Raw genomic sequence first — 27845 nt, 5'->3', positions numbered from 1 at the left:
ACCAGCCCCCTGCTCCTTCCCTCCCATTGAGATGTCACCCCCACCCCCCTGACCCAACTCCAGTCTTCCGTTTCCTTCCAAAAGCCCCCCCTTCTCCCTCCACCACTTTGATAGACCGGCCAAATTTTGTTTGAAGAGGTGTCAACACCTCCTCCCATCTTAGACGGCCAGGTTAACCCTAACCCCTACTTCCCCACACTCCATCTAACACACACAACCACACACACACACACACACACACACACACACACGTGACAGCCATTGGCCAGGCCTTCCTTCCCAGACAAAGAACAAGAGGGTGGCCGTGGCTGAGCAGGGTCTCCGTCAACACGACATGAGAGGCAATATGAGGTTCCGCTGGCCAGGGCCGCCCAGGCGCTGACAGCACCCCAAGGTGACTCCCAAGCCCCAGGGATTAACAATGACAATGGAGGGCGGGGAGGTGGTGGTTGCACTTGGGACTGCACCAGTAATGAGACAGCAGAGGTAGGTTTGTTTTTTTTAAATAAAAGTAGAGGTTTTATTTTGTGTATTTGATCAGTGATTTTGCTCCTGGATGGCTTGAGGAAACAAGGATGGAGGATGACTGACAACAGAGAGAAAAATACAAACTCCTTTAAAATAGCAATATCTCCCTAGAATATATATATTGTTCTTTAATAATTACACATGCAAACAGTGCTAACAACATTACCCGCTCCAATTTCATTGGTGAATAGACACTTTAATATAGCTATATCCTGTGTTATTAGATTGAATACATTTTAACATATTTTAAAAGATCATTATATGATGATGCACTCTAGTCACTGTGTGTCTAGTAGTGACACATCTCTTGATTGAAACCAACCAAACTGTCACAATAATGACAGTTTGTCATTATTATATATATATATATATATATATATATATATATATATATATCATAACAATACTGCACATTGTTCACGTGTTGTCGATCAGTCAATTGATACTGAAACAGAGTTGGGGTTTTATATGTGTGGGATTTTTTTCGTAAAGCCCTCTAGCCTCCCTTAGGTCTCAAAGTACAGCAGCTCACGTCAAACCACAGGTCAGCAGCCCTAGGTTGATAGCTGATTGGCTGATTGGTGTTGCGTGATGATTGGGCGTAACCACCCCACACCACCGCCGCAATAGCGTTAAACATAAGCAGGTGCATTAAAGAGATCAATTTGCATCAAATGAATTTCACCATGTATCACGACAGTGGACCGCATGAGCTACCGTAGACCACAACAGGGCAGGATGGGAGTGGACCAGAGGGGCTGTTATCCGCGGGGCCTACCCCTGTAGAAAGGGCAGGAGATCGGCGATGCTCTCCACGTAGTAGTCTGGGACCATCTTCTGCCTCTCGGGACACCCGCTGCCCTGGTGGGCCTGGGCGTCCGCCAGCGTGTTCACCCCCGTCAGGGTGAGCACCGTCTTCAGGCCGCAGTTGGTGCCGAGCATGATGTCAGTGTCCAGGCGGTCGCCCACCATCATGCAGCGGCTGCGGTCCAGGCCGCACTGCGACGCCACGCAGTCCACCATGAAGCGGTTGGGCTTGCCCACCTTCTGCGCCTGCCGCTGGGCCGCCATCTCCACCGCGGTCACCAGGCAGCCCGTACCTGGGAAGGAAAGACAGGCATGTTATGTTCCTCCCTCTGACAGGTTCGTCACCAGACACCGAGTACAGTCTGGTCACGTCAAGCTGTGCAAGATACATTATTTGCCATTCAGCGGACGCGTTTTATCCAATTATGTCACATAATGAGCATAGCATCATGTTTCCCTGGAGAGTCCAACACTTTCCATTCCATCACTTGCAAGGAATGGAACTGGCTGTGCTATATGAACAAAGTAGACTTGATTCCTTGTATACACATTGTGCAGCTTATATTGTGTATAGTATGGTTTGAGAAAAGGCCCTATCTATAAACACACAGATGAACAGAAACGTACAGATAAACGCTTACCCGTACGCCTTGTGCGCATTACCCAAGTTATAGTAACAGTAATCTGTTATCGGCAAAATTGATGATTCATGACAGAAAACCGGTTTATGCATGCTTACTAGGTGATGGTCATGGTTCCTCATTCATCCCTACTAGTATCTGATCAACACAAGTTAGAAGGATTGGACAGTCAGAGGCTGACCTGGATGGTGGGATAGGTGTATCATAACAGGTCACACGTGTGGTATGTGACAGTGGGTTGTTGTAGGGCTGTTTTGTGTTTTGTATGTACACTTCATGTTTTGCATCGCCAGTGTTTCCCCTTCAAGTCTTTGCAGCAGTGGCACTGAGTTGAGGGTGAGGTGCACCATGTCGATGACGGTGTGTGCACTTGCAACAGAGGTCTGATTCTGATCTCTGGTTCCAGTAAGGCTCTGGTACATCAGCAACAGTAATGGTCTGAGACAAGGTTATAATAGTAATACATAACTAGAAATCGCTTGCGATAGCGTGCAATAGTGTTAATTATTACAGAACAGAAAAATATTTAGTGGTCTGTATTTTTCCACAATACTTCCTCTATTACAATATTGACAATGTAACAGTTGAGGGGGTTGCAGTTAACCTGAAGCACCAGATGGTTTGTTACACAGAACCATATGTGTCATTGGAAATGGGCAGGCACTTTCAAAAACTAGTTGTAAGGTGTTTGGATGAACCATTTGTCTATCACCGTCCATGTATGTATGTATGTATGTATGTTTGTATGTATTCATGCATGTATATTAATAAACAAAATAAATAAATACACTTTTTTTATGAAACAAATAGGGCGCCCGACATGGTTTATAGTTCTAAAGTATGCATATCAATATATAAATTGATTAGTTTTGCATGACTTATTGCAGTGGCGCTAGTAAACCAGCGGTGGCGCTGTGCCACTGCGGGGTGCATGAAGAGGGAACACTGAACTGTACTGTTTTCGCCGAGCCTGTGAATATGTACAAAAAGTCCCCCTTGAGGAAATAAAGTTATGTTATGTTGTATTCCATTTTAAAGTTTTGATGCTGCCTGTCTGATTAAGCCAGGCAGTAAAATAAATGTACGAATACCATATCTGCCAATTTCAACAAAGTGCCACGGTAAATAGACTCTAAAGTTACCTGGGACAGCCTTGCCTCCTTCCAGCGGTAGTCTGGTGTCTGTGTTGGTCGCGACGAATAGACAACTGGGATCGTTGAGGTACTGCATGGCCCTGTTAACCTTCATGTAACTGAAGTGCTCGTCAAAGCCCACCACAACCGCCTTGACCTCCGGGTCCAGGGGTACATTGGCCCAATCGCTCTGCGCGCCAGATATATGATCGGGTCCCACACCAGTTTGTTGTATGCCCACATCTTCCAGCTCTTGCTTCAACGCATTGCTTCCGATAAGATACACTTTGCCCTTAAAATTAGCGACCGTCTTGAGATACATAGCCGAGCAGTACGCGGTGCCGAAAACCTCCTCCTCTTTCACGTTAAATCCCATGCGTCCCATTTTCTGCGCGTACAGCTTTCTGGTCTTGCTGCTGTTATTGGTGACAAAATACACGTTCTTGCCGTGTTTCTTGAGGAGATTGATCACCTCCGCTGCACCGGGCACAGCGCTGTCCCCTCGCCAGATGACCCCGTCGCAGTCGAACAGGACGCTGTCCACGCTGTCCAGGACCTGCTTGATCAGGGCGCCGTTCAGCCGCGTGCATTTTGAACCAGCCATCGGTTGAGATGATCGTGCTAGGCGCTACTGTACTGCCTTATTAAAATCAATCGGTCTGACGCGGTCGGCTCATACGTCGTTCCGTAAGCCTGTTGTCACAGTCCACTCGACTTACTACGAACGAGTGAGGCAAGCAGAGGAAGGAAGAATGGATTTATTTGGTATGTTGTAATTCAACATCCATGGGTAATACCTGACCTTCCAGTGCTGCATCGATTTAAATTGTGCCGTTTTACTTCCGTGCCGGCTTAAAGGGGAAGAGCACAAGGGAGGCTTGAAGCTGTCAAGCACAGGAGAGTAAAAGGGAGGAGTTATGATTTGGGAGTCTCGACCGAAAATTTAACCTTTGTCAATAACTAAGTAAAGCATCGAACAGAAGTATCCCAAGTCTTTGCGGCACGTTTAAGTCCGTTAGCACTCTTCTTCCACTATTCGGCTGCCGCTCGAGCTAAGGAATCACGCGCAGTGCCGCCATTATTCGGATTTACAAGCCGTAATTAGCCAACGGCTTGTACATCTGAAGGCAACATGGGAGTCATTAGAATAATAGTACTGTAAAAGTCCTAAATGAATCTAAATATACCATAAGTAAAGAAAACCTTGTTTGGCCATGTCTTGCACGAGAACATAATGTTCCCCATAATGTCAAATCATTTCACTATGAATTACTAAACAATGACCAAAATACATTATAACTAGCACGATAACTATTTTTCAAATGCTATATGCTTCTATAATGAGGGCGGTCATTGCGATGTAACAGCGATTGTAGAAGCTGTTTAGGTGAATCTATTGTAGTAACTAGTTTATAGACCTGAAAACAGATTACCTCAGAAAGTTCCTTAGATTGTACCTTTTGATTCTTATTTCAACACCAAGATAGATGTTCTGAATTTCTTCTAAAACGAAATCACCACATACCTTAATTTATAAGAAACAATTCTTATACACAGAGAAAAAACACAAAAACAGATGAACCACTAGGGTTCGATTAGTCTATTCAACTTCAGTGGGACTAATAGTTAAATGGTGTGCGTCTTAGGACTCCGACAGGAAATTTACATCAGGTTATTTGTAGTCTGACATCCCAAAAAGAATTACACCTTATTGTTTATAAAAGCACCTTTATTTAAATATCCACACCCTAAGGTGTCAAATTAGAAAAACTATAAAACACAATTTGAACACACTGCAAAGCAGTGTCCAAATGACCATTGCCTCAATTGTCTTTCTTATGCACAGGACAGAGAGGGAAGAAGATCTCCCCTAGATTCCTCCACATGCCTCGACTGTAAAAGTGTCTTCTAGAATGGTCGGGGGCAGGGCCACAGCCGCTGTCTGCTGATGTGGCGGGATTGTTGGGGTGGCAGTGTTGGCACACCATGCCTCTGCTCTTGTACCACTCGTTGGAGGTCTGGTTGACCAGGGCCAGGTAGCAGTGGAACAGGGCGTAGCCGGCCAGCAGGAGACACACAAACACCAGGAAGCCCAGCATGAAGACGATTCGGGGGAAGGTGAGGAATAGGTGCTGATGGTGGGGAGGGGAGGGGAGGGAAGGTAGGGGAAAACCAAAAACAAATATTAAGAGAATATATATGATTTTAAAGGATGCTTTCCATCTTGGGAACTTAATTGAGTTGTCTTCTGCCTAGTAACATGCTTGCCCGAACTTATTATTTACTTTCCCTCAAATTCATACTGGCACAGAACAGAAGTTACGTGTTATAATAAAACTTAAATGTGGTTTCTCAGAAACTCCTTTCACAGATTTTAAAGATCATTTTACAGGCAATTTACTTTCCCGAGTATTTTCTTAAACCAAATCTTAAATTAACCTCAAATTTGGTAAATCAAAATCGGCACGGATCAAAAATGACTTTTGTCGACAATAACAATATCGTGGCGAGGGGCGGGGCTCAACACAACGAAAGACCCAACAATCCAACATGGCAGTACCTGGAAGACAAACAGAGGCCCCGCCTGCTGACGCTGGCCCCACTCGTCCATGTAGGACGACCTCAGGAGCCCGGAGCGGAGCACGGCGTGGAGCAGCATGTCACCCGTCAGCAGCGCCATGCTCCCCGCCATGGCGCACACGCTCATCAGGTAGAGGAGGAAGTAGCGCGTGTTGCGGGCCCCCAAGCAGTTGTTCACCCAGATGCAGTGGTGGTCAAAGCGCTGGACACACCTGTCACACACTCCTGGTTGGAGTTAAACAAGTTGAGCATTCGTTCGGTAGTTAAGCGCAGGAATAAATAAAAGGGAAATATAGGATTTCATGGTTAGAGAAAGGGGGGGGCTGTTGGATATGTTGAATATACCCTTACATTTCCCTTGCTAATACTTCATTATTTCTTTATTGCCAAGGACATTTTGTATTCAGCCGGATGGGACTTTGACGAACATATACGTACTGCAGTGTTTGGAGCGAGCCGGTTTGACCAGTTGGCAGGTTGGACAAGGCACCCCGGGGTGGAACATCCTTCGGTCATAAGGGTAGATGGAGAGCTGGCCAGACATCTTGGCCTGCGTGACTGTGCCTGGGGGAGTCAAGGTTGAAAAGGGCATAGGGTTGACAAATCCTATTCCTCGCCAGATACACTATGCACCATCATCCCTTGGTACACACACAAAGTGTGAGGAACACAATAGACCCAACTATAACCACAGTTGGCTCAAGGGAGATTACATTCCTATTGTGGGCGCCAGAGCGTTATTTAAACTAGGCAGTTTTCAAGATGGACTGCAAACTCATTGCTCAGAAATTGATATAATCATCAGAATAAGATTAAGGTGAGGGCAACGGTTGACTACGGTGGTTTGCATGATAAAGGAGTACCCGTTATCTCCATTCCAATACTGTGTTGACACAGCCACATGCTTTATACTTTGTTTGCAGGAATCTCACTCATATATATCTCGGTGGTCATTGCAATGCATTGCCCCAATGAATTGAGCAATGGCGTTACCTGGATCTGTGGTGATGCAAAGGTAGAACAAGTAGGTCTTCACAGCCAGCAGGATGTAAGGCACTGACAGGCTAGCGAGAGTGGTGTCCATATCCCTGCAGAAGCCAAACACCTCATAGCTAAACTCTCCGTAGGCCAACAGCTCCAACAGCAGATGGAGGTAGATGAAGGTGCGGTTCCTTAAATTAGACAAGCAAGACGAGGACATGAATGAGAGCATAGAACATAACAACAATGTACACATCACACATCAACATAGGACACGTTTTCCTATAGTTGTTTTAACATGCTTTATACTGAATAACCTACCTTTGATGGAAGAGACAATGCAAACTTCTCTGCGACAACCTTTGAAGCCATTCTGGTATAAATGGTGCGGTTACCTGGACATTAAAGGCAATAGTCTTGTTAAGCCAACAGGACGATTCTTATCTTAGAAACCAGTAACGTTACTAAACAGTGCCATTAAGCAGAAATACAATAGGTGGGTATTCAATCTTACCCTTGAAATACAGTTGAATATTACACCAAAAGGCGTTTGTTGCTGGCCCGAGTATTTGCAAACCAGGGCGATACATGTCAGGATCACCACAACGTAGACGGCGAAGAGGGTGAGGAAGTCCATGGTTCACCTACACACAACAGGTGTGAACAACGGCGAACCGACCAGGGACGCTCATGTGTATGAAATACATGTACGGTTTATTATTAGGTAAAGAGAACTTCAAATGTACACTTAAGTTAAGGTTAGCTCCGAGAAGTTTGACGTCAGTAACCCCATACAAACACACCGCAGCATTTCAACTGCTACAGTTGAAACGCTGCCTGGTAACAGAAAGATATTATCCATATTAAGTGTCCCACAACTTACTTAAGTTAGCATCATTTAGATGAACAGTGGAGGTTGTAGCCACCCGCTTCTGTGTCGGCTCATTCTCCTTGGTCCCTTGGCCACAACACTTCCTTAGCATTCATGCGGCTAATTCCCAGCTACCATTTGGCTTACTTCCTACTATTCTACAGAGCGCTTACATTTATTTTATAGTTGTTTTAATCGTAAAAACAAATGTACACGCTTACGATTAGGAAGGTGTACAAATGGCACATTAAAGCATAATATGAAAACGTAAATAATTTCATTATTTACTATTTACTAATAATTGTATTAGTTTAGTTATTTTAATGGAGGAAATACAACGCATTTCAAGGAAAGTTTTTTTTTCTTTTTTAGTATTTTTTACCGGTTCGGTGTTGTGTTGCACCAAAAAAAAAAGAACATGCCATGCCACCTGTTGGATGTTGTTGCTGTTTTTGCGCCTCTGTAGGCCGAGCGGTGCGGAGGTTGAGAGGTCCGGTGGTGGAGGGGCAGACCGCACGTCTATGAATGTAGTTTAATAAGGTAAGAATAAGACACAAAGAAAAAGTTTCAATTAGTATTGAAAGAAAATGCATGGAATGGCTTGAGAGAAAATATGCATTTAGCATAGACGGGACAATTCGTGATTAATAGCTGTTCGACATCGAATGGATACTCTACATGTTTATTTCAATCATTTAATTTATTTGGCTGTAGGCCACGTGGTACAGAGGTAAAAATAAGAGCAAATGCACATTTGATTTAATTGTTTTGAATTTATGAATATTCATCATGTTTTGAGCGTGGAAGCCGTAAGACCCTGTTTAACAGTGTGTTCAATTGCGTATGAAATGTCCTCGTAAGTTACTTGGCAGTGTAACCATTTTCGCTGAAAAGTGTAAGAGGAGAGTTAACTGAAGTGAACAGAGGCTGTTTGGAAATACAACCACTTGCCCTTAATTATTCAGTGTGAGTGCTGGACTAGGCATTCCTTATTGTGCTGCTGTGTCTATGATTACACAGGAGGTTGGACTCACGTCTCTAAAATAACCCTCCTTTTCTCCCTTTACCATCATTTAATTCAACTGTGGCTTTATTTGCCGGAAATACCTCACAGTTGTTCTGCAATGGTTGTTAAAAGTGTCTGTTAGACCATTGCTACTCTCCTAATAGTTTACTTTCTCCAAATGAAACGCTTTAAAGGCCCCTAAGCCATTATTATAACATAACAACTATAGACCACCATGTCTCTTGTCTGCATGAGAATAGATGCTTGGTACTGCGATGATCAATGGTAGTGCATCCCTCGGCCATTGTCTTTGCACCTAGGATGAGCATGCTTTATATCGCATTTTTTATATATATATTAAGAACGGGTTGACATCTAGAGATATATTCATTCAATCTTATTCTCTTATTCTCAAAAGGAAAACGCAATTTCGTTAAAGCCAAGTTTTAAGTCCAAGGCTATTACTGTCTGCCAGCAGTCTTACATTGTCTGTATTCAATTTCTACTGCATTGTTACTGCACGCACTCTCACACCCACCACTCAATGATAAGTGTGCCCCCCGATGAAAACACTCTCTACTTCCTGAAAGCAGTGCTGGTATAGAGACTGCTTAAGAAAAGCCCAATCTATGGAGCGGATCTGCTCAGTGGATCAGGTAGAGGGGGAGTGTGGACATAGCCACACAGACCTGGGGGGGGGGTAAGGGGTTAGGGGGGTAGGCTTTCTACCACACAGAGGGGTGGAGGATGAGACAAGAAGACTTGAATCTTAGACCCCCCTTTAATCCTAGTAGTAATCCTACTACTGGATAAACAATTCAACTGCCCCTACTTCTCCTTATCCCGGACCAAACCATTCGGGCCTGCATGGACACATACATATTCCATGCACACCCACACACACACAGGCACGCACACATGCTAGCACGCACACCATTATGGACATGCATACGTCCCAATTAGTGCTCATGAAGAATGGTGGCGTTGGAAGGGATTCTGGGCCATCAGCAGCCTCGGCCCCTCTGAGAGCCTTCTAGCCAAGAGGGGCGGAGGCTGGAAGAAGCGACACGGGTGTATTTATAGAAGAAACGAGGTCTCACTACACCTTCTTTGGGAGCGAGAGAGAAAGAGAGAGAGAGAGGGAGAGGGAGAGAGAATGATTAAGAAAAATAATTCGGCGCACGTCCCAGTTTTTCAACGTGGTGGTGGTGGTGGGGCTGTGCTTTTTTTTACACGTGCACGAAACCCGGAGCCGGTCTCAGGGATGAGAAGTGCTCAGCGGTTGTGACTGGACCCACGCATGCTTGCAGTCATGACTGTTCGACCGGCATTTTGTGCACAGTCACCCCATGCTGGGGAGGATGCGGCGACCACGCGGCTTCCGCTCCCGTTTTGGCTGAGCGCACGCGGCGGGGCAGAGCTTTGATCCTCACTCCCTCCTGTTGACCGAAGGGCCTTTATTTTTGTGTCCCAGAGTGTGGAAAGAGGGCGTCCTCCCTGTCTTCAACTTTTTTTTCTACTCTGGTCCAGAGTGTGGATGGTATCGCAGAAATTTACTGTTGATTGGTGCTATCATTTTTAACAATTCAAGATGAAGAAGTTCTTGCAGAACCAAAAGGGGAGATACTCCTTCCGCCAGGGCAAGCGGGGGTCGACGTATCCTCCGAAAGATTTTTGTAAGTCTCCCATCTGCTTTTTGTCCAGTGGGTGAAATCCCAGGGTGGAATCTCTTCACAATCACTGCAGAACTGTAGCTCGAATAGAAAATGATGTCAGGGTCTTCGTAATTGTGCCATTTGACAGGGGTATGATTTGTAACACCGATATGATATATAAAACCTGGACCCCTAGGGGATAGTTTAGTTTTGAAAATATTCACCTCACCTTCACCTCACAGAATGTGTCAGACGTTTACAGACGTGTAATCACTGAAATACTTGGAGCAATCTGCATCCGCCAGACTTTGTCTCTTGCTCTGCTGCTAATGTGATTGCCTGCTGTGAACGTTGAACCAGGTCAGGGCTCTCTGAGGCTGTCACAGTTCAGCTCAGAGAGGGTCACCTACAGCGCAGTCGACGGCACCACCTCAGAGAGTGAACACGCACGACGAGCGCTTTAACCTTCCTCTTGTATGACATGTTAGAATTGGCTGGGAGATGCTAAGGTTGACCTCACTTTCAGCAAAGGGTATGTCTTTTGGCTTTCATGTTCATGTTTATGTCTGTAGGAGTTCACTATGCGTGTATGTGTGTGTGGTTTGTGATTTATTGTATAGTTTGTGCCAGGATAGCTTCGGCCTGGCGTGAAGAAAAACAGCAACTCTGACTTTATTTCGACGTGCGCTACATACGATGAAGGACGTTGTGATGAAGGGCGACCCGAATGGATGTGCGACGACGCATCCATTTTGTTCCCCTTTTACTTCTTGTTGATTCGATGCTAACTAAACCTAAATCTCCCCTCCACTCCCTCACAGTCCTCAACATGCCGTCGTCCAATCAGGGCTGGCCGGAGGATTTCGGCTTCAAGATGGGTGGGACCGGCCCCACCTACATCCTGTCTGTGGAGGAGGGGAGCAGCGCCCACCTGGCCGGCCTGCAGCCCGGGGACCAGGTGCTGGAGATCGAGGGCCAGAACGTGTCCACGCTGGGGGCTCAGGCCGTGGCCGCCATCGCCCAGACCCAGAAGAACATCCCGCCCAGCATCGGAGTGGTGTCGCGCATCCAGCAGGTCTCACACCGGGGAGGAAGCTTGATTGTCTCCTTGATTGAAGACTATAGAGTCTCATTCCCGATAACGTCTTCTTGCATCACCGTGTTTCAGTATTTTGTCATAGGTTTAGAGAAACATATTATTTTTTACAATCAACTATTTAAACAACTTAGCGCTTGTTTTTGATGCAATGGGATATTTGTCGTTGATGACCAGCTAGGGGCTAGTCATCTTGCATGATGATGCGCTACGCCAATCGTGCCCCAGTTATTTCGCAGTTGCCATTGTCGTAATATCCCAACACATCCCATCCAGTGTGTTCCATCCCCCTCGCGATTCTCCCCAGATGGACATCATCCCAGGCCCGGACGGTCGCTTCGGCTTCACCATCGTGGGAGACTGCCCCCTGCTGGTCGACGACTGCTCTCCCTGCTCCCCGGCGGGCCGCTGCGGCCTGCGGGCCGGGGACTACGTCATGGAGGTCAACGGCATCCCGGTCCGGCAGCACGAGATGGCGGCCACGCTGATCAAGTCCTCCCAGGGACGGACCCTGCGGCTGGGGGTGCTGTGTCTGGGCCCCAGGCAGAAACGCAACAGCGGCATCGAGGTCAGCACGCTGGGCGGTGGGGAGGGCCCCAAGATGGACCGCAAACACAAGGCCCTGGAGTTCAACCGCAGGGTGAGAGAGTTTACCTTCATGATGTTGAGATTAGTTCCGAGGTGTGTGTCTGTGTGTGTGTGTGTGTGTCTGTGTGTGTGTGTGCGTGTGTGTGTGTGTGTGTGTGTGTGTGTGTGTGTGTGCGTGTGGGAGGCGAGCACGGATGCCAGGTGGTTCAACAGATTGTAAATAATCAAAATACTTATCTTCTACAATGTAACCCAGGATGAAATCAGTGTTAGAATGACTCATCAAACCAATCAAAGCCCACAAGAATCTTAGCGAGAACGTTTTGCATGATGACACCTCTCTCCTTGCGAAGTGGCATCAACACGTCGTCTTGTCCGTCCATCAGATCGAGCAGATCCTAGGGGAGGAGCCGGAGGTGAAGGAGAGGCTGTTTGCCGTGCTGAAGCAGTACGCGGCGGAGAAGAAGGTGGATTGGCTGGCGTCGGTGCTGCCTGATGTCCTGACCACGGACGAACAGAGACAGCTCATCTCCAATATCAGGTACAGCTGCACTGCCGCTGTTCTCCTGCCCAGGTTATTTCGGTACCCTCCACCGAAGTGGGTCGATACAGACAGAATACCGCCTGTGACAGGGAGAGGAGGAGAGGGCTCGCTGCAGCTGCCAAAGAGAGGGATAAGGTAAAGACGAGATCTTTATCTCACAGAGGCTCACACAGGACGCTGGGAAGTTTGGGGAAAAGGAACGCCCTTTGGTCAAGGTTGAAAAATACCGTATCCACAGTATTTGTCAAACACATGTTATAAAGTCACCAAAATGAAAGTAACACTTGATTCACTGATGTAATTTACTTGGAATGGACCGTGCTGTAACAATGTAACTGAGTCTTCTTCACAATCCTTAATCCACACTATGCCTATTAAAGCTAATGTTAATCTCCTGGGATAGAAATCCTTCATGACCCTGTTAGCCGGCTTTTGCATTTGCTTGTCCTGTTTTGGGGAGGGATTAGAGTGGAGGTGGTGGGAGTCTCGCTTAGTTCCCCACCCTCAATCACTAGGCAACTGACTTTGGGCCCCATCTGCCACCCCCCCCCCCCCCCCCCCCACATTCACCACTTCCACCTTCCATCTGAGCCAGCGTAGAGCAAATACACTTGGACACAGTCCCCAGCGTGGCGTGTGTGTGCTTGGCACCAACTGCAGTACCACCACTTGGATGTGTTTGAAGGTAATCCCACTGATTCAATTAAAATGGGTGATTTTTCAAAGTGGTGTTTGGAGAGCGAAGCATATGCGGCAACTGACACGTTCACACCCATGCTGGAAAAAGAGTGTTTCTTTACTACTTCGTTTTCACGTTGTGCTTTGTGCTCGTCGTTGTGCTTGGTTAAAACAAACCGGTGATATTTATAGATTACGTATCTGTCTTTGTGGATTGCCGCTGTTGAAACGGAGACAATGTGCAGAGGGAAACGTTAATGAACATGTACGATAATTGGAACCACAGGCGGTAGGGGGCGGGACATGTCCTCGGATGACATGCCCGAGAACAGTGTGATTGGTCAGCCCACTGGGAATCCTAGAAACGGTTTCAAAAGGCACTCAGGGGCTCCAATTAACCGGCTGCATTATCTGTATCTTGTGTCTTACTATTGCACATGTATTGTTCACAATTGATATTCCTGGTTTTTGAGCTGTAACTATCATTTCAACTGAACTTCATGCTAATTATTATTTCGTTATTTAGTTTTTTATCCTTAGCGTCTTAGATGGGATTCCTATACATCTTAGGGCATCTAGCTTAAGGATGCCAGGTAGACTTAAGAGACATTGGGGATCGAACCCAGTACCTTTGGTTTTGGAGTCAAATACCACAACATCTACTACTCTGTCCTGCCCCCACTACACTAAGATATCGTAAATAGTTCTATCCAGAGACCGATATTATTGTTACATTTGATGATACTCTATGTTGAGTAGTGGCTAGTTGTTTAAAGCAGAATCGTTTGACTGAGTCAGGCAGTGATTGTCAGCAAGTGGCTCATGAATCATTCAGAGTCCACAGACGTCCCCTGGTAGTGCTGGCGTTATCAAACATGCTTCTGTCTGCACGAAATCAATCTAAACCAATATCAACCTAATAAATGGTGATTCCCCCTATCACTCGCCTCTCTCTGTCTCTGTCGATATCTTTCCCCTTCTCTGTCTCTCTTTCGCTATCCCTCTGTCTCACTCTCTCACTCACTCTCTTTCTCCTCCTCTCTATTTCCCTCTCTCTATAACTGTATACCTCTCTCTTTTACTCCATCCCCACTCTATTATTCTCTTTTCTCTGTCACAAAGTCATCTGATCTATTGTGTTCTCTTCGCTATGTCCCTGACTCCCTGCATGTCTCTCTCACTCTATATTAATCTCCCTCTCTTTTTCTCACCCCCTCTCTGTTTATCTCTCTATCTTCTTATCTTATCCCCCCTCCAATCTCTCTCATTCCCCCCCTACCACTCTCCTTCTCTCATATCCCCCCCTACCGCTTTCTCTCCCTCTCTCTCCCTCTCTCTATCTCATGTCCCCCTACCCCTCTCTTCGTCTCTTGCTCTCTGTGGTAGTGTGAGAGGGGCTGTGTTCAGTTCATTTTCTGCTGTGGTCTCTCTCTCTGCTCTCTGTTTGGTGGCTCTCTCTGGGTTTTCCCATGTGGGTTTTCCCACAGCAGAAGACCCTTAGTTTCTCTATCAGTTGGGAGGGCGTGTGTTAACAGAAGGCATGCAGGATGCTAAATACCTGTAATGCTATATAGTCTTAACAGACGCTACGCTAAGCTACACTACCTGCTTCTAATGTGTACCTGGGGAATGCCTGCCTGTTGAAAAAGCATGAGTTGCTTTGGGTGAGTACTTTATCATGTTATGAAAGTAAGGATTGGTTTACAGTATAGCTGAATGCAGTGGTTTTAATATAAATGATGCAGTGTTTTTTGGTTTATTACATTTGTTATAATATAAATGCATTAGTTTATAGTAAAGTTTAATGCAATGTTTTTAATATGAATCAATGTAGTGGTTCATAGTATAGTAGTTGAATGCAGTGGTTTTAATATGAATCAATGCAGTGTTTTATAGTATTGCAGTGATTTTATTATGAATGATCGCAGTGGTTTTTAGTATGGTTGAACGCAATGGTTTTGGTATGAATGAATTCAGTGGTTTATAGTATAGCTTAATGCAATTTATTATTCACATCACATTTGTTAGTGTGTGTGTATTTTCTATTAGTGTGTGTGTGTGTACTTTATAGATATGTCAGTGTTTGTCGGTGGCATTAGTACATGATGCAGCAATTCCAGGGTTGATGGTTTGATTTTCACAGAGCCTTTGCACCACAGGTTTAAGAATTCAGATGTTTTTCACTTGATGGTGGAGGGGTGGTATTTGTGTTTTATTTGTGTCAAGTGTGTTTTTATCATGAGCTCTTTGTTTATTTTTTTGTATGTGTGTTAGTTGTTCTGCGTATGATTCTGTGTATGTATGAATTTGTGTGTGTGTGTGTGTGTGTGTGTGTGTGTGTGTGTGTGTGTGTGTGTGTGTGTGTGTGTGTGTGTGTGTGTGTGTGTGTGTGTGTGTGTGTGCGTGCATGTCTGTGGAATACAATGATAATGCCTGTTCTGATCTAAATCAGTAGGGGAGGTTGTTTTATTTGTTTGCTCCCTTCCTGCCCGATGCTGCAGTATTCAATTATGCCAACCAATTCTCTTGGATCAAATGCATTCATTCAGATGTAGGGCACAGTAGCTCAGCATGCTGCTAAGCTAAACCTGGTTACGATGATTATAGCAGTACTGTAGCTTCTAGCCGGCTTGAACAATAATCTATTGGTTATATCGACATGGTCCCATGATTATGAACAAAAGTTCTCTGGTTGTTGTTGTTAGTGTAGATGCTGGTACCAGTTCTCTGGTTATTGTTGTTGTTAGTGTAGGTGCTGGTACAAGTTCTCTGGTTATTGTTGTTGTTAGTGCAGGTGCTGGTACCAGTTTTCTGGTTATTGTTGTTGTTAGTGTAGATGCTGGCCTGGTACCAGTATTCTGGTTATTGCTGTTAGTGTAGATGCATGTAATGGCTACCTGGTATCATTTGCAACAGTCTTTATTTATCTGCATTGTTCTTGCAGATCTCAGCTGTGTCAGACATGCTATAAATGTGAAGTTTAGTGCTGACAAGTCAGTTATTCACGTCGTTGACAAACAAGAACATGAATAAACTATTATCTCCTATCTCTTCCCTTTTCTCCAACTCCCACGCACTCTCATTATCTCTCTCGCTCTCTCTTTCTCACTCTCTTTCTCTTTCATCTCTGTCTTTCACTCTGTCTCTCTGTGTCCATCTCTCTCATCTTTCTCTTTCTAATCTCTTTCTCTTTCTTATCTCTCTGTTTCTGTCTCTGTCTGTCTCTCTCTCACTCTTGCTCTTTCTCTCTCTCCCTCTCTTTTTTAGTTATGTGAAATTAAACATTTGTCGGCTCCAGATTATCAAATGAATAATTTAGTTTTGCTCGGCGGTTTTTCAGACAAAGCATACACGCTCACGACAGGGATGGCTTTGTTCTTTGGTAACATGTGGTAGGCATTTGCCATTGTTTATGGCAGATATGATCTGGAATTTAATTGAGAGATTGATTCATTAGAACTGTGAACATAATGTTTAAACTCAGCCCTTAGTAAATCTATTCAACTCCACGTGACCTGTCCATAATAAGTCATCAGTGACCTTTAGTGATGGGTCGGTCGCGAACGATTCGGTCAGAACGAACGAATCCTGAAGGTGAACGATGAGAACTGATTCCCTAAACAAGAGAACTGATTATTTTTTAATTTTTTTGTAAACATATAACAAAAATATGGTCATGTAAATAAAATATACAAACGACCAGAGCTTTGTTTCCCCGCGACCTTATATTGATTGAGTCTAAAATGTTCTCAACGATTCAGCCGTTGCCATGGCACATGGGTGAACAAATGATAAGGCACTACCACCCAAGTTAGCTAACGATCGCTGTAGGCTTCAATATCATGCAAGCACTTTATGTTTTCTTTTCATTTTGTTCTACATCACAATTGCATTCTTTAATAAAGTTTTTTACCATTTTGAATCTCGTTTGGTTTAGTAGGGAATTCGCACAATGGTGCTTCACTGCTTATTAGCGCTACTTGGAAGACGCCATTTAATTCTTACTGCACCCCATTATGTATTAAGGATATTTAAGAAAAAAAGGCACGTATGTGCTTTATATGCTTAATATTTACACTTAACCTGGGTAATTCTGCCAGAACATTAGAAAGTAGTAGGCTACATGCATGTTGATTAACATTTATTCCATCATTTCCAATTCTCTGCCAAATGAAGTAATAGACCTGCTGACTTAACGAACGAATCAAACGAACGAATCAAACGAACAAATAGTGATAATGAACGGAAGTGAAAGAACTGATTCCCGGAAAAGGATAGTTTTGCCCATCCCTAGTGACCTTATTTCATAAATCGTTTTTTATATAACACTAATATATTGCAAGAAGACACCCCATGTTTAGTTACAACTCAACTATATAGAAGGACCACGACAAAGCATATCTTCGTATACACAAGTATGTATATCTATAAACTCATACCATGATGTAACGATATATACATTTACATTTACATTTAGGGCATTAGGCAGATGCTTTCATCCAAAGCGGCTTACAAGTAGTACATTTGTCAGAAGGGAGAGAAACAACAATATATTGCTGTCGGTACAGAAAGGATGTTCATAGAAACAAGTGCCAAGCCCTTACAATCGCTAGTCTAACCCATTCCTTGTATGCAACAAGATAGCTAGGATAAGATGCTACACAATGCTAGGTACTATTTGTAAGTGCCAGGACGTACAACATACAATAAGTGCGTACATTAACTGCCATGACGTACAACATGTATAGACTTTGATATAGACATATCTACTAACTGGTGGTTTGTGAGCCTGTAGTTCAACGCTGGCTTCATTGGTACTCTATTTCTGGCTCCGGATCATCAGGTGGCCTTGGAGACCAGTCATTGAGTTTTTACCTGTCGGAGTCTGACCCCATTGTGCCTATAGAGAATGATAAGTGAGCAGGCATCTGACTTTGTTTCAATGACGCTCACCACATGCACATACTCTGTTCCCTTGACGATTTCAGAAGCTGAGAGGGGAAGTGTGTGTGTGTGTGTGTGTGTGTGTGTGTGTGTGTGTGTGTGGGGGGGGGGGGGGGGGGGGGGGGGGGGGGGGGGGGGCGGGGTGCGATGTAGTGTTAACCAATAATGGGAACCAAGCAGAATATATACAGATTGATGAGTGTTCTTTTTATTATGTTATGTCATTTATTATGGCTGTTCCATATGCCAAGATATGAAGATAAATATGAAGATTGTAAATGATAAAAGGAGTGGAATTTTAAAGTAAATCTCCATAAATAACTATAATGTTTGTGATTTTAATCAACAGTTAACTCTTATCAAGTGTTACATCTTACACTGTGAGCCTTTTTAAAAGGAGTACAGGAAGTGGACCTAATTACTTGGAACAGGTACATCACCGATCATGAGCCTCAAACTCCTCTATTCCAGTCTGAAAGCTGAATTACTCATGACCACCAGTACGTTGATTGCATCCTGTCCAAACTGTAAATTATGTGGCTAATTTACCCTCAAGATATAATGGGGCCGGGGGTGGACATTAACATTTTCATTGAGTCACCATCGACTAATACAATCGATATCTCAGCAACTACAGAAAAAAGCAACACAGGCTAGTTTATTAAAAAGTCTCACACCTGCACATAATTCAGATTACCTGCATGAACCATAACACAATGTCGGTATCAGAACTGTGTTGCTTTTGGAAGAATATTGGAACACATCAGCTTGCTTTAGCGCATGTATGTGCAATCTCATTGAGAGTAGAGAGTCCACTAAACTGTGATCCGTAGTCTGTTTGTGTTGAGAAACACGTGAAGCTACGTATATATAAAATGGAATAATGTTAGAGTTTAGAATCAGTGTGCAGGTGGATGTTCAACTCTGTATATTGTGTTCATATAGTTGCGCTACAGCATTTATAAAATATCAAATTAATTAATATTTGCCATTTAGTGATGCTTTTATGCAAGATACCTTGCAATACCACAACTGCAATACATTCTGGCTCTGGAGAATCACACCCCTATGTGTAAAGTAAATACGCTAGAGTACACAAATATATAACGTCCATTACATTTCTACTGTCTAGGAGTGGCATGTCAGCCTAGAAAGCCTGAGATCCATTCCACACCCGCATGTGGACATTAAAACTGAAACCAGGTCTCCTCTATATAGATTTTTGCCTGTCATTCTTCCCTTTTGAGAATCTCTCTCACGCCCTCTCTCTCTCTCTCTCTCTCTCTCTCTCTCTCTCTCTCTCTCTCTCTCTCTCTCTCTCACTCCCGCCCCTCTCTGTTGCCCACTCAGCCACTCATCCACTCACCCACCCACCCACGGATATATATAGATTGTCATTCTTTGTAAAAAGAGGCCAAATCAGGGAACTCAATTAGTTTAGAAGAGAAAACTTTTATGTCGTGAGGAAATGGTTTCAACAAATGCCGTCTGGAATGTGCAGAACACATAAGACTTGTATTGACATGTGCTCACAGGCAGATGGATGGATGGATGGAAGGTTCTTAGGTAGAGTGGTATCTAGGTATGAATAGATGGTTAGATAGATACAAGTACAAAGTATAGATGGTTAGATAGATACAAGTACAAATGGACAGATAGACAGACAGGCAGATGGACAGACAGGCCACACGCAAGGACGCACACACACACACACACACACACACACACACACAGGACCCCCTTGAAAAAGAGATGGGTTAATCTCAAGGGGTTATTCCTATTAAAGAAATTTGAAACACACATTCACACACACACACACACACACACACACACACAGCACAGAGTGCTTCTGTGTGGGCTGACACCTTGCGCATGCGTTCCTTTTCACATGATGCTGAATGGAGCCACTCACTCCATACGTCAGTAGACCCTGACCCCCTGGCTTCACATGAAAAGGCTGTCCACGAGGAGACCATGAGAGTTCGGGCCCGAGATGGGTTTTGCATAACTGCGCCAAACATTCTCTCTCTCTGCTGTGACCAAGGTCACCCCCGTCCACTCTGCATGGGTTCAGTATGGGGCTCGGGAAATAATAATTAAAAAAAACGGTCTGCTTTTTAATAGTAAATATTGTTTCACAAAGGAATATAAAATAATTTATTGTTGGTAATCAAAGACAGCGCAGAGGAGTATCTGCTGCATTGTGAAGTGATAGTTGATGCATGTTTACCCGTGGGTATAGCTATGGAAAGAACGATCTGTAAGATCATGCGCTCATCTCCTGTACATCGTCCCACTTTAGAGCAGAGGTTTGATTCCCTGCCCAAACCCGGTGCCGGGTCGGGTCCGCATTTCTCCTCCACTCCTTAATTCCTTGTGCCAATCATGTTTTTATCACAATTCAATCAAAGGTTACCATTTTAAATGTCAGTATGGGGTTCCTGCTGCCTCCGGCACCACACTTTCCCTCCCCAGAGGATGTGGGCTGGTCGGTTACATGTCCTTTTGAACAGATCTTTGTCATTCAAAAGTCTTTGAATTAGTGAAATTATAAACAACAAAGAGTAGCCTGAGCAGACCCCATTGTTACCATACCAATGATCTATCCACATATTGCACGTTTTCTCTCTCTCTCTCTCTCTCTCTCTCTCTCTCTCTCTCTCTCTCTCTCTCTCTCTCTCTCAAACACCTCCACTCTGTTTGCTTTATTTAGCCACCTAGGCTCTTTTCTCTCATCTGTGGAAGAACCGGGTTGTCTTGGTGATCCGCAATATTTCAGCATTTTAAAAATTTCTCACCGTTGTAACTTTGTCTCTGTTCTTCATCAGTGCTAATCACCAGGTTACTGTATTTAATTGTACATCAATTGACTTGTTTTTATTGATCTTCTGGTAGTGTTTATTTGTAGGTTTTTTGTTACCCAGATGATGAAGCAACCATTTGCACATCCATGTGTGTTTCAAGGGGCTTCAAGTGAATGAGCCTGAGTGATTCAGGGCAGGGGGGTAGGGGAGGGTGGGAGGGTGGTGACGACAGAACTGCCAGTTGGAGCAGCCTGCTTGTGGGTGGGGAACAGAAAACAAAACATTGTTTGTCCCCTCCACGCATTATGGCGCTGTTCTGTTCTGTCAAGTGGCTAAAAATACTACCCCCTCCCCCCCCCCCCCACAATATTTACCCAGATTACGTAATCAATTAATCAATCATTGGCAAACCTTTTTGATTATCTGTCCTGTCCTTTCATGGTATTCACCTCTGTGGCTATTGTGTGTGTGGTTGTACTGAGTTACAGTTTGTGTGTGTGTGGTTTTAGTGGGTTACAGTTTGTGTGTGTGTGGTTTTAGTGGGTTACATTGTGTGTGTGGTTGTGGTGGGTTACAGTGTGTGTGGTTTTAGTGGGTTACAGTTTGTGTGTGTGTGGTTGTGGTGGGTTACAGTGTGTGTGTGGTTTTAGTGGGTTACAGTTTGTGTGTGTGGTTGTGGTGGGTTACAGTGTGTGTGTGGTTTTAGTGGGTTACAGTTTGTGTGTGTGTGGTTGTAGTGGGTTACAGTGTGTGTGTGGTTTTAGTGGGTTACATTGTGTGTGTGGTTGTAGTGGGTTACAGTGTGTGTGTGGTTGTAGTGGGTTACAGTGTGTGTGTGGTTGTAGTAGGTTACAGTTTGTGTGTGTGTGGTTGTGGTGGGTTACAGTTTGTGTGTGTGTGGTTGTAGTGGGTTACAGTTTGTGTGTGTGTGGTTTTAGTGGGTTACAGTTTGTGTGTGGTTTTAGTGGGTTACAGTTTGTGTGTGTGTGGTTTTAGTGGGTTACATTGTGTGTGTGGTTGTAGTGGGTTACATTGTGTGTGTGTGTGTGGTTGTAGTGGGTTACAGTTTGTGTGTGTGTGTGGTTGTAGTGGGTTACAGTTTGTGTGTGTGTGGATGTAGTGGGTAACAGTGTGTGTGTGGTTGTAGTGGGTAACAGTGTGTGTGTGGTTGTAGTGGGTTACAGTGTGTGTGTGGTTGTAGTGGGTTACAGTTTGTGTGTGTGTGGTTGTAGTGGGTTACAGTGTGTGTGTGGTTGTAGTGGGTTACAGTGTGTGTGTGTGGATGTAGTGGGTTACAGTGTGTGTGTGGATGTAGTGGGTTACAGTGTGTGTGTGGTTGTAGTGGGTTACAGTGTGTGTGTGGTTGTAGTGGGTTACAGTGTGTGTGTGGATGTAGTGGGTTACAGTGTGTGTGTGGTTGTAGTGGGTTACAGTGTGTGTGTGGTTGTAGTGGGTTACAGTGTGTGTGTGGTTGTAGTGGGTTACCGTGTGTGTGAAATACCGTGCGTGTATCTGAAGTGGGTTATAGTGAGTGTGTGTTGTGGTAGTGGGTTACTGTGTGTGTTGCTGTAGTGTGCTACCGTGTCTGTGTGGTTGTAGTCGGCTTCTGTGTGTGTGTGTGTGTGTGTGTGTGTGTGTGTGTGTGTGGCTGTAGTGGGTTACTGTATGCGTGTGTGTGACTGTAGTGTGTTAAAGTGTGTTTGTGTTGTTGTGGGTTAAGGTGTGTGTATGTGTGGTTGTAGTGGGTTAACGTGTGTGTGGCTGAAGTGGGTTTCAGCCACACACACACTACTGTATAACTGTTAGTCAACTGTCAGGGTGTTTTGGGTGTCAGCTGGTTTGTCACACATTTGAACTTCAATCCATTAGTCAATGCAGGGGAAATAGAAAAACACAAGACTGTAACTAAAATAACACAGGTTTGAAAAATTAATTATATACCTATAATGGATAGGTACTATATTTGGTGCCGTGCTTGAAATCATGCATTTGTCATATTAGCTTCTATTAATGTGTAATTACACTTTGCACACTTAATGACGTGTGGCAGTTTCATTCAGTTCTCCTCTACTCTATAGTCCTGCTGGGAATATAATTCATGAAAAGAAGATTTCTGATCATCTTCCTGCCGGCGTCATGTAGAGACACTGCGTCACTTGACAAATGTGGAGAAATTGGTCCGGTCAACAGTTTGATGACAGCTGTAGCGTTGGCCAACCCTAGTGCCCGTGAATGACGGGCAATGTCAGCTAATGGAGGTCATGTAAGTGGTCGGTAATGGCCATGCATTACCTACGGACGTACACTAGCATTGCCATTGGGCTTGATGAGAGAGAGAGAGAGAGAGAGAGAGAGAGAGAGAGAGAGAGAGAGAGAGAGAGAGAGAGAGAGAGAGAGAGAGAGAGAGAGAGAGAGAGAGAGAGAGAGAGAGAGAGAGAGAGAGAGAGAGAGAGAGAGAGAGAGAGAGAGAGAGAGGTATGGATTCATGTATAGGGAGAGAGCGAGAGGCCGAGTTTAAGGGAGCCGGAGACAAAGAAAGAGAGATAGACATTTGATGAATTGGACTGAAAGCAAAAACCTCAAAGTGATGTAAGAAAACAGAACTCATCCAATCAACAGTTATACATATAAATATATATAAAGTAAATGATAAAAATGAGTAGGTTGATCTAAAAATGAAAAGACAAAACACAGTGAGCCATAGGTTGAGGTTATATTTAGAAAGCAAGGCATGCACAAATGCAGGCCGAGCGATGGAGAGATCGGCTTAAAGGGAGAGAGGGAGAACGTATCCCCATGCTCGCTCGCCCACTCCCACACCTTCACTGTTGCTGTGTTTGCGCCGCAGCAGCGATCTCTCCCCACAGTTGCAGTCGCCACCGAGAGGCAAACAGCTTCAGTCCACGGAGATATCAACTCTGTCCCTCGTTCTTTTTCTCCTCCTTTTCCTCGACCGTCACTTCATGGATGCTATCTGTGTTGGCTATCGGTTACCTGAGAGCGAGGTCCGGCTTAGCCTCTCCACCGGGACCGGCTTCCAGAAACAACCAAAGGTTTCCATCAGGTCTTTGAGGTTTTTGGATGTTTGATGGTTTATTTCACTCCACAGCGCACGCTGGACCTTGGGCGCCGTCAGACCGCTCTGTCTTTTATGGATTCTACAGTTTCTCACTGAGGAGGAACTTGACGATGTAGACCTTAACCCCCCCCCCCCCCCTTCCTCCTCCCCACGAGGGAGAATCTTCCTGAAGTAGGAACCATACCTGGCTCTCAGTCAGAGCGGACTTTTTCGAAAGCAAACAAACAAACCAAACCGCCGCCTCCTTGTCTCTCTCTCTCCTTCTCCCTCACCACCTCCACCAACACCACCGCATGCGGCATCATGTTCGGCAGGATTTTCATCCCCAAGAAGCACCGGCAGCGCTTCGACCAGGCCGTCTCCCAGAACCTCATCCAGCGCATGTGCCGCAGCAAGAGCATCAGCGAGCCGCAGGGGCGCCTGCGCCGCAGCCGCAGCGAGGACCACCCCGACCGCCCCCGCGGCTCCAAGAGGGCCAGCTCCGTGCCCCGCGAACCCGCTGAGCACGGTGCCGGCGGGGACAGGGAGAGGGACCGGGACCGGGACCGGGACCGGGACCGGGATCGAGACCGGGACCGGGATCGGGACCGGGACCGGGACCGGGAGAGGGAGAGGGAGAGGGACCGGGACAGGGACCGGGACCGGGACCGGGACCGGGACCGGTCGAGGGACCGGGAGCGGGAGAGGGGAGCCAGGAAGTCTGTGATATCAGTGCATCCAGGGCCGGGAGCCAATCAGAGGTGAGTCTGGTGGAGTCAGGTGACTTTTGTTTTGCTGGGACTTTGTTGATGTGTTGTAGAGAAATGTGTGATGCTGCAAATCAAATCTCCAAAGGATTTGGAAAAGAGGTGCAGCTTAGCCTCACTGAGCTTTATTTGTATGAATTATAGTCCAATGCAAAATACAAATATTAGCATTTAAATTACTTCAAGGCTTATGAGACTGAATTGATTTTTATAATAGTGTTCCTACAGTGTATGTTACATTGATCTGTGTGGTGTGATTTCATGTTCCTTTAGGGAGCATGCACAAAAATAACATGGCAACACTGCAATTGCTTTTTACTATTACTAGAACTAGAGTATTATACATATACACCCGGGCCTCATATACAACCCATGTCGAATAATAATGAAGAAAACCCAATCACACAGAGAGCCGTTTCCCCTGTGAGCGAGAGCGCGAGCCCGCCACGCACGTAGGAGTGCTCGCTACTCGCTGAGTTCCCTGGGGCCGCCGCGCTGCCCCTCCAGGTCGGCTCCGCCCAGCACGCCTCCCCAGCCACAGTCCCCCACCCACCCACCCACCCACCGCCACGGAGAGCATTACGGAGATCACGCGCTGCCAGGGAGGACCTCCGCTTACCGTTTACAACACACTCCCCCAGAGAGCTACGCAACGCGCCAGAACACCACCGTGCCTTTCAGTGCAACACAATACCGTAGCGTCGGAGAAGACCCACGGCTAATCCATCCAGCCTTAATCGTAGAGGGCAACGCGCCCACCTGAAGGGCCCCGCCCAGGCTCAACGGGGAGCTGTCTCTGTAATCCCCATGTGAAAGGTGGTGAAATGTTGAAATATTTCCCGTACTGGCAGGTCACGCTGCACGGCTGAAGAGGGACGATGGCCTATTGCAAACACAGGGAGGTTGACGCACTGCTCAAAGTGGCTGTTCTTAGGAGGGGGGGATGCGAACGGTGGAGGATTGTTCCACATAATTATGTTGGAGAGAGCGACTTGACGGAGAGAGCGAGGGAGAGACTGAAAGCAATATGCTCTTTACTAATACAAGACGCTCTGTCTGGTGCCACTGACCGGTCATTGAGCTGCATGTAGGGGTTAGGCATCTCCCCTACTGGGTACCAAGTAGCATGGTACTTACTTGTAGACTCTGGACATAAGGGTCAAAACTCCAGAAGTTTTGAAGGATCTTAGGATTGAAACAGCCCTCACCACTAGACTATCATCCTCCTGAATCCTCCTGTGGGTCCCGATCCCGTAATCTCTTGAGTCAAGTGGAGCCGACAGTCGCTCTCTCTAACCGAAATTCACCCTAGCTAATGAGCGCTACCAGGGGGGCAATCAGCAGCCCATTCCGGAAGCCCACTGGGCTGACTCCCAAAAAAGCACCTAAAGAGCTGCCAATGATTTAATTGGCCAGTGTGTCGTGACGAACTGAAAACAGGACGGACACGGTCTGTCAAAATGCTGGGTTACGGATGGATACGGATGGTTACGGATGGGATGGTATCTGGATGTCCAGGATGTGGCGAGAGGGGAGACAGGGCTGGACACACACACACAAAAACACAGACTAGTTTTTAATTGGGTGTGTCTTTGTTGTTTGAGAGGACAAGTAGCCCGAAGCGGAGGTTAACACTCATTGCCAATGATTCGCATGCCAAGCTAATTCAGTTCTTAGAGTTGATTGTTGTTATTCAAACCATGCGCACAACAATTGGTATCTGGAGGGGGGGGGGGGGGGTCAGTGGTTGTATCCAGCGCTAATCCTCCCCCTCTTTCCTCCCCACCCTCCCTGGAACACCACCCACCCCCACCTCCCCCCGTCTGCATGATGCTCATGATGCTCCCTCTTACATAACTGGCCTGTGGGGGCAAAACCGACGGTAGAAAGAAAATGATGTATTTCTTCTTTTCTTTTACCGTCCCCTCTTCTCCCTTTAGTGGTTTATTCTGCGGACCTCTCCGTGTTTACATCTTGCAGTGGTGTTGCCTTGAATAGTTTCCATGGCAACAAGAGGCCGATAGCGCAGGTTCTTGCTCGGTGTATCTCCCGTCTCTGGGGAGTTAGAGTAGGGGACATCACTGTCTGCAAAATGTCAATGGTGCCTGTGGTTTTAATAGAGTGCTGTCCTTTTGGCTTTATTATTTATATATGAGTTTGTCTACTGGTTTGGTCTTTTTTTTTCAAGGCACAGAGAGGGATATCAGTTGGAAAAAAATAGCCGGAGGAGAAAGAGTTTATAATGATCGGAGACAACTTCAAACTCAGCTGCCATCCCACCGGCTCAACTTTTTCTTCTTCTTTTTTTTGGTTCTTGTCGCACCGTAGCAAAAAAACTCACCCAGAAAGCTCCCCAAAAATCCTAAAAAGATTCAGTGCAAGCATGTTGTTTTTCTTGAAGTAGCCTGTCTGAAGCAGACAGATCCAGAGTGGTTATTTTGGTGGTTATTTTATGACTCAATGCGTCTCTGTTCCTTCTCTAGGACTTTGCGGGTCTACCGGGGGAAGAAGAGCTTTGGTTTCACCCTGCGTGGTCATGCTCCCGTCAGCATCGATTCTGTTATCCCAGGTACGGTTGCTCCCAACACATGTTATCTAAACCTACCTGCTACTGTTCACTATACCTTGTTTTCTAAACCCCTAGCACCTACTGTTGTTCACAATACCTCGTTTTCTAAACCCTACCAGCTAATGTTGTCCCCAGTATAATGCTAGCTGAAACCTACTGTTGTTCCTAGTAGGATTTAACCAGCATGGTATTCCATGCTAGTTAAATCCTACCAGCTACTTTTGTTTCAAACTATTTTTCCAGCTAATCCACCTTAAGTACTGCTCCTTCCAACCACCATTCTAGCGTAATCATCATGAGGCTAACTAAGCCACCATGATACTAGCTACGGGGGTTTTCACACCTGTAGTTTGGTTAAATTGGTCAGAGAGAGCAGTTCATTATTTGAAAGCAGCATTATTTTTCCTAGGCATTGTTCCTTCTTCCATGATGTTAGATAGACCTTCTCGAGTTGGTACCTCTCTTCAAAGCTGGATGGTAGCCAAACCGTCCACCTCCCCGGACGCCGCCTCTCTCTCTGTGTGTGCGTGGTGTGCTAGCCCAGACAGTCACCCTGCCCATTCGCCAGCGCACCGCAGCGGAGGCGTGTAAATGT

At 45.5% G+C, this 27845-nt stretch overlaps 3 protein-coding genes across 3 annotated transcripts in view; 1 reads left to right on the top strand and 2 right to left on the bottom strand.

Moving 5' to 3' along the window:
* Positions 1 to 487: 487 nt before the first annotated feature.
* Positions 488 to 3922, bottom strand: pgp (phosphoglycolate phosphatase). The gene is made up of 2 exons (XM_079757439.1): positions 3119 to 3922; positions 488 to 1628 (listed from the first exon to the last, which is right to left on the bottom strand). The coding sequence occupies exons 1-2, from the start codon at positions 3711 to 3713 to the stop codon at positions 1303 to 1305; spliced, it is 921 nt and encodes a 306-aa protein (XP_079613565.1). The 5' UTR covers positions 3714 to 3922; the 3' UTR covers positions 488 to 1302.
* Positions 3923 to 4835: 913 nt separating this feature from the next.
* On the bottom strand, positions 4836 to 7651 carry zdhhc4 (zDHHC palmitoyltransferase 4). Its single transcript, XM_079756607.1, has 7 exons — positions 7554 to 7651; positions 7185 to 7314; positions 6992 to 7065; positions 6683 to 6861; positions 6128 to 6253; positions 5670 to 5914; positions 4836 to 5241 (listed from the first exon to the last, which is right to left on the bottom strand). The coding sequence occupies exons 2-7, from the start codon at positions 7305 to 7307 to the stop codon at positions 4933 to 4935; spliced, it is 1056 nt and encodes a 351-aa protein (XP_079612733.1). The 5' UTR covers positions 7308 to 7314; positions 7554 to 7651; the 3' UTR covers positions 4836 to 4932.
* A 2487-nt stretch (positions 7652 to 10138) lies between these two features.
* grid2ipb (glutamate receptor, ionotropic, delta 2 (Grid2) interacting protein, b) overlaps positions 10139 to 27845 on the top strand; it is a gene marked incomplete at its 5' end in the record, with an annotated part of 39271 nt that continues 21564 nt past the window's right edge. Inside the window, 8 exon segments of the mRNA XM_079757040.1 lie at positions 10139 to 10223; positions 11024 to 11277; positions 11606 to 11938; positions 12273 to 12427; positions 24250 to 24438; positions 24440 to 24443; positions 24614 to 24675; positions 27165 to 27250. Coding sequence (XP_079613166.1) covers positions 10139 to 10223; positions 11024 to 11277; positions 11606 to 11938; positions 12273 to 12427; positions 24250 to 24438; positions 24440 to 24443; positions 24614 to 24675; positions 27165 to 27250 — 1168 coding nt within the window.

The sequence above is a fragment of the Pollachius pollachius genome, assembly GCF_949987615.1.
Source record: "Pollachius pollachius genome assembly, chromosome: 19".
NCBI classification, from domain to species: domain Eukaryota; kingdom Metazoa; phylum Chordata; class Actinopteri; order Gadiformes; family Gadidae; genus Pollachius; species Pollachius pollachius.
Note: the sequence above shows the minus strand (reverse complement) of the source record. Positions and strands in the feature narration are given on the sequence as shown.